Source organism: Phocoena phocoena, chromosome 6, assembly GCF_963924675.1.
Source record: "Phocoena phocoena chromosome 6, mPhoPho1.1, whole genome shotgun sequence".
NCBI lineage: Eukaryota > Metazoa > Chordata > Mammalia > Artiodactyla > Phocoenidae > Phocoena > Phocoena phocoena.
In genome coordinates, this window is record NC_089224.1 from 94,075,508 (window position 1) to 94,088,405 (window position 12,898).

The 12,898-nt window shown below is 42.8% G+C and overlaps 1 protein-coding gene across 1 annotated transcript in view; it reads right to left on the reverse strand.

Moving 5' to 3' along the window:
- SUSD1 (sushi domain containing 1) overlaps window positions 1–12,429 on the reverse strand; it is a 114,275-nt gene extending 101,846 nt beyond the window's left edge. The window contains exons 1-2 of the mRNA XM_065879932.1: window positions 12,324–12,429; window positions 9,518–9,673 (exon numbers count right to left, since the gene is read on the reverse strand). Of these exons, the coding sequence (XP_065736004.1) occupies window positions 9,518–9,673; window positions 12,324–12,375 (208 nt within the window). The 5' untranslated portion in view covers window positions 12,376–12,429. The remainder of the gene's footprint in view (window positions 1–9,517; window positions 9,674–12,323) is intronic.
- Window positions 12,430–12,898: the final 469 nt, after the last annotated feature.

Here is a 12,898-nt window from a genome sequence, read left to right on the forward strand (position 1 = left end):
CTGGTAGCTTCCTCTTTCCCTCATTTATTTAATTATTTATTTAAGATTTTTTTTTTTTTTTTTTTAAATGTGGACCACTTTTAAAATCTTTATTGAATTTGTTGCAATATCGCTTCTGTTTTATGTTTTGGTTTTTTGGCCGTTGAGGCATGTGGGATCTTAGCTTCCCGACCAGGGATTGAACCTGCACCCCCTGCATTGGAAGGCAAAATCTTAACCACTGGACCATCAGGGAAGTCCCCCTCTTTCCCTCTTTTAGAATCCAGTGTCCATGCTGAAGAAAATCCGTGCTTGGGAGAGAGGCCCTAAAGATGAGATGCCATGTGAAGACAGAGGCCACATGGAGGAGAACTAAAGTGGCCTGGTGAACAGCCAGCATCAAGGCCCGAGCCATGTGTGAGAGAGGCCTTCTTTTTTTGGCTGTACCGGGTGGCATGCTGGATCTTAATTACCCGACCAGGGATCGAACCCTTGCCCCCTGCAGAGTCTTAACCACTGGGCTGCCAGGGAAGACCTGAGAGAGGCCTTCTTTATCTGCCAGCACAGCCCAGCCTCATCCAGCCACCAGCTGACTATGTCTACACATTACAAAACCACGCAGCCGTGGGATTGTGACAAATGATAAATTGTTGTTTTAAACCACTAAATTTGGGGTAGTGGTGTGGTGGGAGGAGTGGGGTTATGCAGAAAGAAATAACCAAGACACTCTTACCATAGGAAGAGACTGTGAAGTCCAAACAAGGTTAAGAGGATACTGTATTAGTGAAAAAGAGGGGAGGTTCTGAGGAAACAATGAAGTCTTGGAAATTAAAAACAAAATATGAATGCCAAAAATAAAAACTCAATGGAGGTATTGAATAATAGGTTGGTCACTGCTAGAAAATAAATTCACAAATTTCAACCTGAGGAATTCTCCAAAGCACATAGAAATATTAATTATATAAGACAGAAACTATGGGACAAAAAAAATGATATGAGGACAGACCCAAAATATTCAATATCTATTTAAAAGGAATTACAGAAGAGAATGGAGTAAATGTATAAGAATTAATATCAAGAGAAAAATCTCTTGGCTTATGTATTCAAATCCAAATAGCCTTTTAAGGTGACAGGCATGAATGTTGAAAAATGAGTCATTCTGAATTTCATGGAATAAGAGAAAAATCTATAAACCTCCTGAGAGAAAGGAATGGTAATTTATGAGGAAAAGAGAACCAATCTGACCCAGGACTTCTTGTCTGAAACACTAAATGCTAGATAGCACTGGAATAATATTTATAGAGTTCTAAGGAAAAGAGAGCAAAACATCGTGCTATATTTAAGCAAAGGAATGACATTTTAGAACATGAGTGATCTCAAGAACTACACTACTGACATTTCCTTTCTGAAAAAGATTTTGAGAAAATACTCGAGCCAGTGAAAAACATCAGAATAAATAATGTCAAGAAAGGGGAAGACATCATAAAACAACAAAGAGTGGTAAGAAATGAAACCAGTAAAACAAACAACTGTTGATAACAGAATCATGGAGGTTTGGGTAACTGTTAAGAAAGGATTCTTAAAAGTAATATAAAATAAAATCAATCTCAATCTAGTACAAACTTTAGAAATGATTTCAACACTGCAGGATCTAACATGTGTTCCTAGATTGGATCCATCATTTTAGCTTATCAAGATTTTTTTATTCCACTGAGGAATTTGTAAAATGTGTTTATGTATATACCTTTAACACAGAAGCCACATTCCAGCCTGTCCCTCTGCCTCAGACTCCTCAAAGATAGTGAGTGGGAAAAATGAATTTTTCAGTAGACTGCTAAAAATAAGGGCTCCAAGTATGATAAGGCAAAGGTGCAGTGGTATGGAAAAGACCTGGAGTTTCTAGATACTGATTAGCTCTGTATGAGTCACCATAGGCCTCAATCAGTTTGCTTTGTGTACAGTCATTCAACAGCCTAATAACAATGAGTATTATAATGATTGTTAGGAACAATAACTCCTGCATGTCATCCTGTACATGCCAAGCACTGTTCTAAGCACTTCATTATTTATTACTGATTATTTTCCATCTTATTTAATCCTCACAATAACTCTGGGTGATTGATGCTATTATTATCCCCATTTTATAGATGAAGTAACTGAAGGATAGAACGGTTAACTGGACTGAAGTCACACAGGCTAAGCAGTGCAAAAGCCAGGATCAGAAGCCAGACATCTGGCTTCTCAGACCTTATTCTTAATCACTATGCCACACCCTTTCTCCCTTTACAGTCTAATTGTACCATCATCCAATCAAGAATTCTCTATCTTGCCCACAGAGATTGTCAAAGATATCAATTGCCTTAAGGATGTCTAGATGTATCTACCCTGTATCACTGAGATGAGTATGACACGATTTTGACTTTTAATCCCCTGCTACCTCCTAATGCTCACAAACCAGCCCTTTTCTAAACTTCTAGGGGGACTTCTCTGGCGGTCCAGTGGTGAAGAATCCACCTTCCAATGCAGAGGACGTGGGTTCGATCCCTGGTCGGGGAACTAGGATCCCACATTCCGCGGGGCAACTAAGCCCACGCGCCACAACTACTGAGCTCATATGCCTCAACGAGAGAGCCTGTGTGCTGCAAACTACAGAGTCCACGTGCTATGGAACCTGTGGGCCACAACTAGAGAAGAGAAAACCCTCACACTGCAACTAGAGAGAAGCCTGCGCACTGCAACGAAAGATCCCAAATGCCTCAACAAAGATCCTGCCTGCCGCAACTAAGACCTGACATAGCCAAAAATAAATAAATAAATTTTAAAAATAAGTAAATAAACTTCTAGAATCTTGGCTGGATAAACACGTTAAATTCATCAGAACAGCTTCTCCACGTAGTGGTAGATTCCATGGGGTGTCCTAGGTTACAACATGTTTGCTTGTGAAGAAAAAATGTTCTGAGCAACCTTATTAACATACTTAACTAATCAAGGGAGAAAATTCCCTATGCCCCATTCTATATTTAGGATTATTTAATTTTACCCACAGCCAGAATAACTCCTTGGTAGAAAGTAGCAAAACCGAGCAGGACACTCTGACCTCGTGCCAGGGCCCTAGTGTTCTATATTTAAAGTCTTTTCATGGATTTGAACATCAAACAGACCCAGGTTTGAGAACTGATTCTGCTACTTACTATTTGTACTAATACCTGTTCCTTGACCTTTCCAAATCACTTCTGTAAAATGAAGTTAATTATAGTAGGTCTTTTTGCAGAGATTAAATGGAAAGTGGAAAGCACTTAGCACAGTGCCTGGCTGACCTTTGGTCCTCAATACGTGTTAGCTAATAAGTGAGTGGACCTCGCCTCTCTACTGACTCAGTTCTTCCTGGAGCACAAGCCACTCCTTCATAACCCTGACCCTGACCATGAGCAATGAGTGTGCACATGCATACACTCACTGTCACAGGATTGTTGGCTGGAATCAGGGGAGTGGCCACATGGCTTGTTGCCCTGGATCTAAATGCTCTAAGATAGAGGCCACCTTCCCTCCTCAAATGCCAAGTTCAGCTCAGAAACCTACATCTTAAGAAACCACGTTAGAGGAACACAAACACCCATTTAAAATCAGAACTGTTAACTTCATATCATTTATTGATATTATCCAGTGTTGGCAAGGATGTGAAGAAATGAAGACCTTCATGAAATGATTAGTGAGACAGAATATTGGTATGAACTTTCTGGAATACAGTTTGGCACTATGTATCAAAATGTAAAATGTGTAGGTATCCCTTTGACATAGAAATTATTTTCCAGAATTTATAACAAGGAGATAATTACTTGTAAGAATGTAAGTACAAAAATGTTCATTAGAGCATTACTTATAATGGCAAAAAACAGAAAAACAATCACAATAGGGAAAAAATGAGTTAAGTAACATGGTACAGCCATGTAATAAATTCCATTCAGGGACTTCCCTGGTGGCTCAGTGCTTAAGAATCCGCCTGCCAATGCAGGGGACACAGGTTCAATCCCTGGTCCAGGAAGATCCCACATGCCATGGAACAACAAAGCCCGTGCACAACTACTGAGCCTGTGCTCTAGAGCCCGCGAGCCACAACTACTGAGCTCACGTGCTGCAACTACTGAAGCCAACGCGCCTAAAGCCCGTGCTCTGCAACAAGAGAAGCCACCACAATGAGAAGCCCGCGCACTGAAACAAAGAGTAGCCCCCGCTCGCCACAACTAGAGAAAGCCTGCGCACAGCAATGAAGATGCAACACAGCCAAAAAAAAAAAAAAAAAAAAAGAGTTGTTGACTCTGGGTTAATATTAGGTAATTTTTTTTCTTTCTCCTTTATATGTGTCCATAATTGCTTGACTTTTCTACATAAGTATTTTTTAAAATAAATGGACAAAATAAAGCTATATTTCTTCTCTGGGGGAAATACTGACTTATTCTTCTGTCTCCTTTTGGCAAGAACAATTTTGGATCATTATAATCAGAAGTAAACTATGGAAAGTGGGGAGGAGGGATAAATTAGGAGTTTGGGATTATCATATATACACTACTGCATATAAAATAGATAACCAGCAAGGACTTACTGTATAGCACAGGGAACTATACTCAATATTTTGTAATTACCTATAAGGGAAAATAATATATATATAAAGTTATATATATAACTGAATCACTTTGCTGTACACTTGAAACTAACACAACATTGTAAATCAACTATACTTCAATTTAAAAAAAAAGAAGTGAATGACCCATTCACCCAGACTCTATTCCAGAGCTTCAGCCTAGGGTAACGGCTCCATCCTTTCTTGACACATAACTTTTGCAAAAGCAGTAGCTGAATAAGTGGAAAACCATTTTCAAACCATATTCATGGGGACTTCCCTGGTGGTCCAGTGGGTAAGACAGCAGGCTCCCAACGCAGGCGTCCCAGGTTCGATCCCTGGTTGGGGAACTAGATCCCACATGCCCAGCTAAAGACCCCACGTGCCGTGCAACTAAGACCTGGTGCTGCCAAAATAAATAAATAAATATTAAAAAAACAAAAACAACATATCCATGCTCAGAGATGCGCTGGCCATGAACAAAGAGCCTGAACTTAAAGGGCTAAGCACCTCCTTCACAATCTTGCTAATACTGATAGTTTGCTTAGGAAAGCCTACTTTACAGACAGTTCAAAAATAAACTTAAGCCCAGCTCCTGTCCCTATTACTCCTCCCAAAACTTTAAATTAATAGAGTAAAAAAGAACCCTGTGTATATATTTTACTATACTCAACAGGGCCTTTGGAAAGAACCTGGGTTATCTATACCCTGAGGCTTGAGCGAGTAAGAGGCAAGAGTAAAGGGTGGGAGATGTTAACCTGTAGGGGGAGCTCAGGCATGGCCCCATCACTCCCCAAGAGTGACAATGGTGCCTTAGTCAAGGCCTGTGGCATTTGGGGGGGATGGACCTTTGTTTTAACCATCTTTTGATTGAGAATCTTTGGCCTCTTCTTCCAAGGCACTGGGGCAGTAGCAGGGGTCTGAGGCCGTCACCCACCACAGTTGGAGACCTAAGCAGGAGGCAGGGGATCCCACAGGGAGTAAGGCAAGGAGCTAATGGCTATGAGCACTGCTCTGGGCAGTAGCGAGCAACACGTCCCCAGTGTGATTTTTCCCTTGGGTTTATCCTGCCTTGCTTCTTCTTTCTTCCAGAGTGGTAAAGCATGACTCTAGGAATAAATCCAGCTAAAACAAAGGATTGGGATTTGGGCAGCAAAGTTCTGTTGGAGACAGCACTGGGAGAAATCTCAGGATGGCTGCAAGGCTAGTGAGCACAGCCCACGTCTAGCAAGCAGCATCTCGATGGGGCTGAGCATTTGTGTCTGAGACCACAGCAGGCTGCTCCGGGACCCGAAACAACAGGGCAGCTGAGAAGCTTGTGGGCAGAGGCTCACATGGAAAACAAGGCTCCTGACCTGCGAGAGACGCCAACAGACTACACTGGTCTCAGCTGTGGTAGTGATTTACGTGTAGGAATGAAGGTGTTTACTTCACCATGGGCAGACCTATGGGATACAGGTTTGGGGCAGCAGGTTCCAGGAGATGACAAATGGCAAAGCAAAGCATTCACTCCCTCCAGGTTCTTCCCCCCCCACACACCCAACCCCCATTTTTCTCATTTCTCAGCCAAAGCTGAAGTGCTGTTACATTTCTCTAGAAGAAATGGCATTAGGCCCTTATACTGCAGGAAACGAGCTTATGAAAAAGAACGTTGCTGTTGTCAATAGAGCCAAGATGGATTCCCAAGAGCTGGGGAATTCAAAGGCACAGAAAGAGTATTTTGCAGTTTTCAGCAGACCCTGAACGCTGGGATCAATGCCTATTTGGCACACACACCAGGGCCATGCCTATCTGGAGTCATGCTGGTAGAGAGATGACAGCCCTGAGCCTTATTTTCACATCAGTCTCATCTCTCTCCACTTACTCTTTTATTTATTTATTTGGGCTGCACCGGGTCTTAGTTGTGGCATGCAGGATCTTTAGTTGTGGTATGCGGGCTTCTCAGTTGCGGCAGGCACGTGGGATCTAGTTCCCTGACCAGGGACCGAACCAGGGCCCCCTGCATTGGGAGCACGGATTCCTACCCACTGGACCACCAGGGAAGTCTGTCTCCACTTACTCTTGACCCACTCAAGTCAAAAGGCAGGGAAGAGGCAAGAGTAAAGTGTGGGAGATGATAAACCGCAGGAGGAACTCAGGCATGGCCCCATCACTACCCAAGAGGGACAATGGCATGTTTGCCAAGGCCTCTGGCATTTTGGAATGCCCTCACACCACAAGTACCACAGAGCTTCTTCCTCTGGGTTATGGCTCATAGCAAAGTTCCCATGATCGCCAGGAGTCATTCCGGAGGCAGCCTGGGGGCCAGAACATCTGCAGGTTCTCCAGCACTAGAACCCCTGCAACTCATTCCTCATCTATAAGCAGTGACATCCAGAGGCCTACCTGCAACAAGCTCCTGAACTTGACTTGAGCCCTGCAGAGTACAATAAACACCAGGTCCCAGGATTTCTCAGAATTCAACAACTAGGATTCACAATCTTCTGGTTCCAGGCAAGCATTGGATAACTGCTGATACCCCAAAACTTGCTAAGCTTCTGCCCCACCTAAAGACACTGACGTTTCTGTGGCAACTGTGATTATGGAAGAAACTCAGTGTCATCAGGAAAAGTCATCCATCGGCTTTTACAGAGTGGTAAATGGGGACCTCAAAAAAAAAAAAGGTCATGGGAATAACTGCCAATGGATATGGGACTTCTTTTTGGTGTTAATGAGATGTTCTAAAACTAGATAGTGGAGATTATTGCACAGCTTTGTGAATTATACTGAAAACAACTGAATTGTACCCTTCAAAAGGGTAGATTTTATGGTTTGTGAACTATGTCTCAATTTTCTTTTTTTTTTAAGAAGGGGAAGGTCACTAAATAGTTACAAGGAGTAGAATAAACAGAAGCAGAGCCTAGATCAGGATTTTATTCCAGGAAGATTGGTTCTTCCTAGGCTGACATCTCTTTGGATCTTGCATAAAATATTTCTTTCTTCTTCTTCTTCTTCCTACCTTTTTAAAAACAGAAAGCATTCTGGGAAACTATACTGATATATACAGTTACAAAAGTTTTTCCTGTCAAACTCCCACAGCCTTGAAAACACAATTTCAGGTATCACGTCCTCCAGTCTCTCACCCACTTCCAAGGTAAGTGCCCCCACAGATTCTGGATTCTGGAAAGTGCCCTTTGCTTACCTATGACTAACACTTGATATGAAATTAGCTGTCTGCCGTCACCTCCCACTAGCATAGCCTTGGCACATAGAAAGCGCATGAAAAATGTAAATATATTGAATGAACTGAACACCAGATCATCATCTTGTAAGGGTTGTTTTTTGTTTGTTTGTTTTTGTTTTTTGTGGTACGCGGGCCTCTCACTGTTGTGGCCTCTCCTGTTGCGGAGCACAGGCTCTGGACGCGCAGGCTCAGCGGCCATGGCTCACGGGCCCAGCCGCTCCGCGGCATGTGGGATCTTCCCGGACCGGGGCACGAACCCGTGTCCCCTGCATCGGCAGGCGGACTCTCAACCACTGCGCCACCAGAGAAGCCCAAGGTGTTGTTTTTTTAATATTTATTTATTTATTTGGCCGCGCCAGGTCTTAGTTGCAGCACACAGGATCTTCGTTGCCCTGAGCAGGATCTTCCTTGCGGCATGTGGGCTCTTAGTTGCAGCATGTGGGATCTAGTTCCCTGACCGGGAATCGAACCGGGCCCCCTGCGTTGGGAGCACAGAGTGTTAACCGCTGGATCACCAGGGTAGTCCCAAGGTTGTTTTTTTTTTAATTAGTAACTTTTTTTTTTTAAGGCACCTAATTTATCTGCAACACTGCACTTCTGCAATCATGTAGCAAGTAATTTGCTACTAAAACAACAAGATATTGTAAAATGTTTTCTTTGAGGGAATGTGTTCATTCGTCATGCCAAGAATAAATCAAATGTTCCCTCTGAGGGATTTTTACCTTGGTACAGGTCAAGAGGGAGAATGAATCTGAGCATCAAAACCTGTGGTTCCTGGTGGGTACAAAGATAAAAAATGCTCTCCTCTCTCTTTTTTTCTCCCCCAAACCTTTAAATATCACAAAGCTTTTAAGGAGAGTCATTAAGACTATGCAAAGCCATCTTAGAACCAGGAGTCTTTTCCTGCCTTTCCTCTTCATTACTGTTCAAAGATTCTCTTAGAAAAACTAAGAGCTATATTATCATGACAGGCTGTAAATAGAGTTCAGATAATACAGGAGCTACTGAAAATTAGGAGGGTTTTGCCCACCCCTTGTATTTGACCAACATATGCCCAAAATCTGACCTTCAAAGCTACTGAGGTCCTAAAAGCTCGACTTATTCACTCCTCACTCAACTTATTCCTCCAGGAGACAAGCCCACATCTCTAACAGGTGCGGCATGCTGCTGCATCACAGGGCCCACCCTGTGGGCAATGTGCACAGAGCTGGCGGGTACCAGAGTCACTCCAAGGAAGCTGCAGATGGCACACCATCTCGGGGAGCCCCCCCGTTGCTTGTTATAAAACTTTTCAAACACACAGAACAAGAAAAAGAATATTACAGTCTCCCCTAGTGCCACCCCTACCCCCAAGATTCAACAATCGTTCACATTTTGCCATTTAAAGTACCTTACAGATAAAATAACACTAGATACTTCATAATAACACCCCTAGGTACTTCAGCATGCAGCTCCCAAAATAAGAATGTTATCCTAAATACCTCAGTACAGTTATTCCCTCTAACAAAGTGAACAATAATTCCCTAATATGAACTAATACCCAGTCCAAGTGCAAATTTCCCTCATAGACAAAGGAGAGTCCCTCCCTTAAATCACACTATGTCCTGTCTCCACGCTCGCCCTCCTCCACATCCCAGGTACCAGGCACCGTCCTGCCATCACCATGTTGCCATCACTGCAGCCCCCTTCCCGAGTACCTGTGCAAAAGGTGCCGTCATTGGGGATGAACTCCTTGTTGTTGTTTGTGGCTCGATATCCTTCTAGGCAAATGCAATAAAATCCTCCGAGTGTATTGTGACAAGATGTGTGGTTCCCACAGACCACGGTGGTTCCGAACTGGCACTCATTTTTATCTGTTGATACATTGAGACAACGCACAGAAAGGGCTGTCAATCCAAACCACGATCAACCACCCAGACTGTTCTCCTGTGTTATGGACTTGAGAATCAATATTCTGTGACAACAGCAGAAAGATCTATTTCCCCAGCCTCTTCTCCTCTCACTATGCTTCTCAGACTACAGGACACGGGCCCCTCGTAGTCTTGCACCTGGTGTATTACAAAACCACAAGAGAAATCCAACATCTCAATCTGATAGTCCATCTTATTTGAAGATTGGGAGAAGGGAATGCTTTTTGAACTTCTCCACACTTAAAAAGATCTTGTCATAGGCCTGGGAAAACAAATCCAACAGAATCCCACTTTTCCAGCCCAACCATTCTCTAGCTTTTTTTTTTTAACAAAAACCAGAGTAGGATGATTTTACATCCAATGATTAACTGGAAAATTTGTTACTTCTGGGTTACCGGGAGACACAATGGAATTAGTGCTCAAGCCTCACCCAGGGGCAGGGCTAATATTGAGACAGAAGCAGCTCCTGCTAATCGTCAGTGATCCATATAAATAATGTTAATCACCCAGTGAGGAGGGGCTGGAACATGGGATGCTTGATGAGACCACAGAACCTGCCCGGAGTATTTCTAATTCAACAATTTGACATCAATGTAAAATGAAAGTAAACCTCCCTCCCATCTCTGTCCTCCAGCCCAGGGGTCAGCAAACATTTTCTGTCAAAGGCCAGTCATAGGTCTCCAATTGCAACTACTCATGCATACCTTGGAGCACAAAAGCAGTCCCAGACAATCAGTAAACAAATTAGTAATGAAAAACAGGCAGCAGTGAAGTTCGGCCCCCAAGCTCCAGTTTGCTGACTCTGCCCTAGCCTCTACCATCAGAGGAAACTCCTGTGACCAATTTCTTTTGCATCCTTTGAGAGCTGATCTAACCAGCTAGTTTTTTGGCGGGGGGATATCATCAACTTATGAACTGGAGTTTTCTTGTCTGTTATTTAGTGTTTTACTCCACTACTGGTTCCCTCAAAGCAGTTCAGTCGCCTCCCACAATTGCACTCCATTCCTGCTAACTCAAGAGCCAACCCCCCCTGCCCCCCACCAGCCCCACTCAAAATCTGGTGGGGTTTTATTTTTTTCATTTTTCTTATATTACCTTTTTTTAAATTTAATTAAACCTGGAACGCTATTCCAGGTAAGATCTGCATAAGAGCTCAGACTAGCAGAACAGACCCTCAAGGCATTGCCAGGCCAAGTGTCCAGTCAGTCCAGCTTACTGAGCAGGGCACAGGGGTTTCAGATACAAGTCCACCTGTGCATAAGATGGAATATTCCTGTCCTTTGCCATTGTTTCTGAGGCGTATCTCCCCTGCAGACTTCATCAGAAGGGACATCTGTGTATGTATGAGATTCTAGAATTCTTAGGTTCCTTGACGTAATACCATGTTATAGCACCTCTGGCACACCTATGATCTTACCTGTAACCTACGGCATGGTCTCATCAGGCCAAGTACTGGGATATGCAGTGTGTAGTGTTTGGGAGCAAGTACCACATAAATTAATAAAGCCCCCTCCACCCACTCAGAGACGTTTCTATTGCTCAGAAGTCAAAGAACAATCAAGATTGCAGTGAGCTTTCACGAAAGGAGGACTTCAGTAGGGGAGGGAGTAGAAAAGCTTTGTCCGTGCTCCCCAATCCCGACTTCATTTCCAAGCACCTGCTCGTAAGCAGTGGGGGAAGAATCTTATGGGCAGAATTCTAAAGAGAGAAGGCCCAACTCCAGCCTGCAGGAACGGGCAATGGTGTGTGATTGTGAAAACGTGTACCTGTGAAGTAGAATATGGCTTTTTAAACTCAGGACTTAATTGCCGTTTTTCTTTAGGGAGGAAAAACAAAACAAAACAAAAACAAAGATACCACAACAAGGCCGTATATACTGTCAATCCACAGCTACAAGGCAAAACTATCCATATTTTTACTGCAGGTAACATGGTTGCTGGGAGGAAACTGTGATTATCTTAACATTCACTACTACAAAGTTACTATGAAACTCTCCCTGTCTCTGAATGGGGTTTGAACCTGGATATTGTCTGACTCTCATGGCATGGTGAATGCTATGAGACAAAAAATTATCCCAGATGTTTCTAGCCTAAAGGTTTCTGTATTCCTTTAAGTCATCCAAGACCCTAAAGGGTCACAACTACAAAAAATTTGGAGGATGGATCCTGGTAGACATGAGACTCAAAGCAACAGTATTTCACTAATCAGCCAAAAAGTTGGCAACTGTGTTTTGTTTTTCCCCATGGTACTAAATAGTTTCCTATCAAAACAACTAGAGAAATTTAAAAATGCAATAGTCACTCGAGTTGTTAAGTTAAACTCAAGAGTTAAAACAGATTTCAAATCTGTGTTAGGTCAGAGAGTTTCCAGAGATTCAAGTTCAATGACCTCTAACATGAGGGATAATTCCTTGGAAACGCTAGAGAAAGGATCCCAACACTAAAACAAAGACTTATTATAATTGACAAAACTTCTTGTAATAAAAACACATGAACAAAATAATGTTTTCCCCGCAAGGACATCAACTCTTTAACTCTAGAGAGTCTTGTTTCTTGACTCAACTTTTCAACTTAACCCAGGATTCAGAACTTACCAATACATTGAGTCCTCCCATTGCCCACAAATCCATATTTGCAAATACACATCTTCTTCCCTCCTCTTTGCAAGCAGGTAGCATGTTCATGGCAAGTGGCACAGACATCTAAAGCTGAATCATAAATTATATATATCAGGAAAAGAACATTTCAATCACCTACTCTAGGTGAGTCACATTTTGGGTAATAAACAGTTAAAATGCAGAACCAAAATTTGAATACCAAAATTATGAAGGGTAGACCTTATCCCATTCTTAGCTACCCATTGCCCATGGAGTAAAGTGCAAATCCCTCTACCTGGCAATCAATGCTCTTTTCCGTCTAACCCCAGACTAACTCCTGCAGCCTCACTGCTCCCAAACCCAAATACACACAGTGTTCTCCAGGCAAGAGGCCAGCTACTCTTTCCCATACATACATGCTATCCTCTGTCTTATGTCATGCCATAGTCACGATGCTCCCTTCGTCTAGAATGCCTATCTTTCCTTCTCTGTCCAACTAGCATCTATTGCTATTTCAAGACCCAGTTTAATCATCACACTCTCCCTAAGGTCTTCCACATTCCTCCATTCTT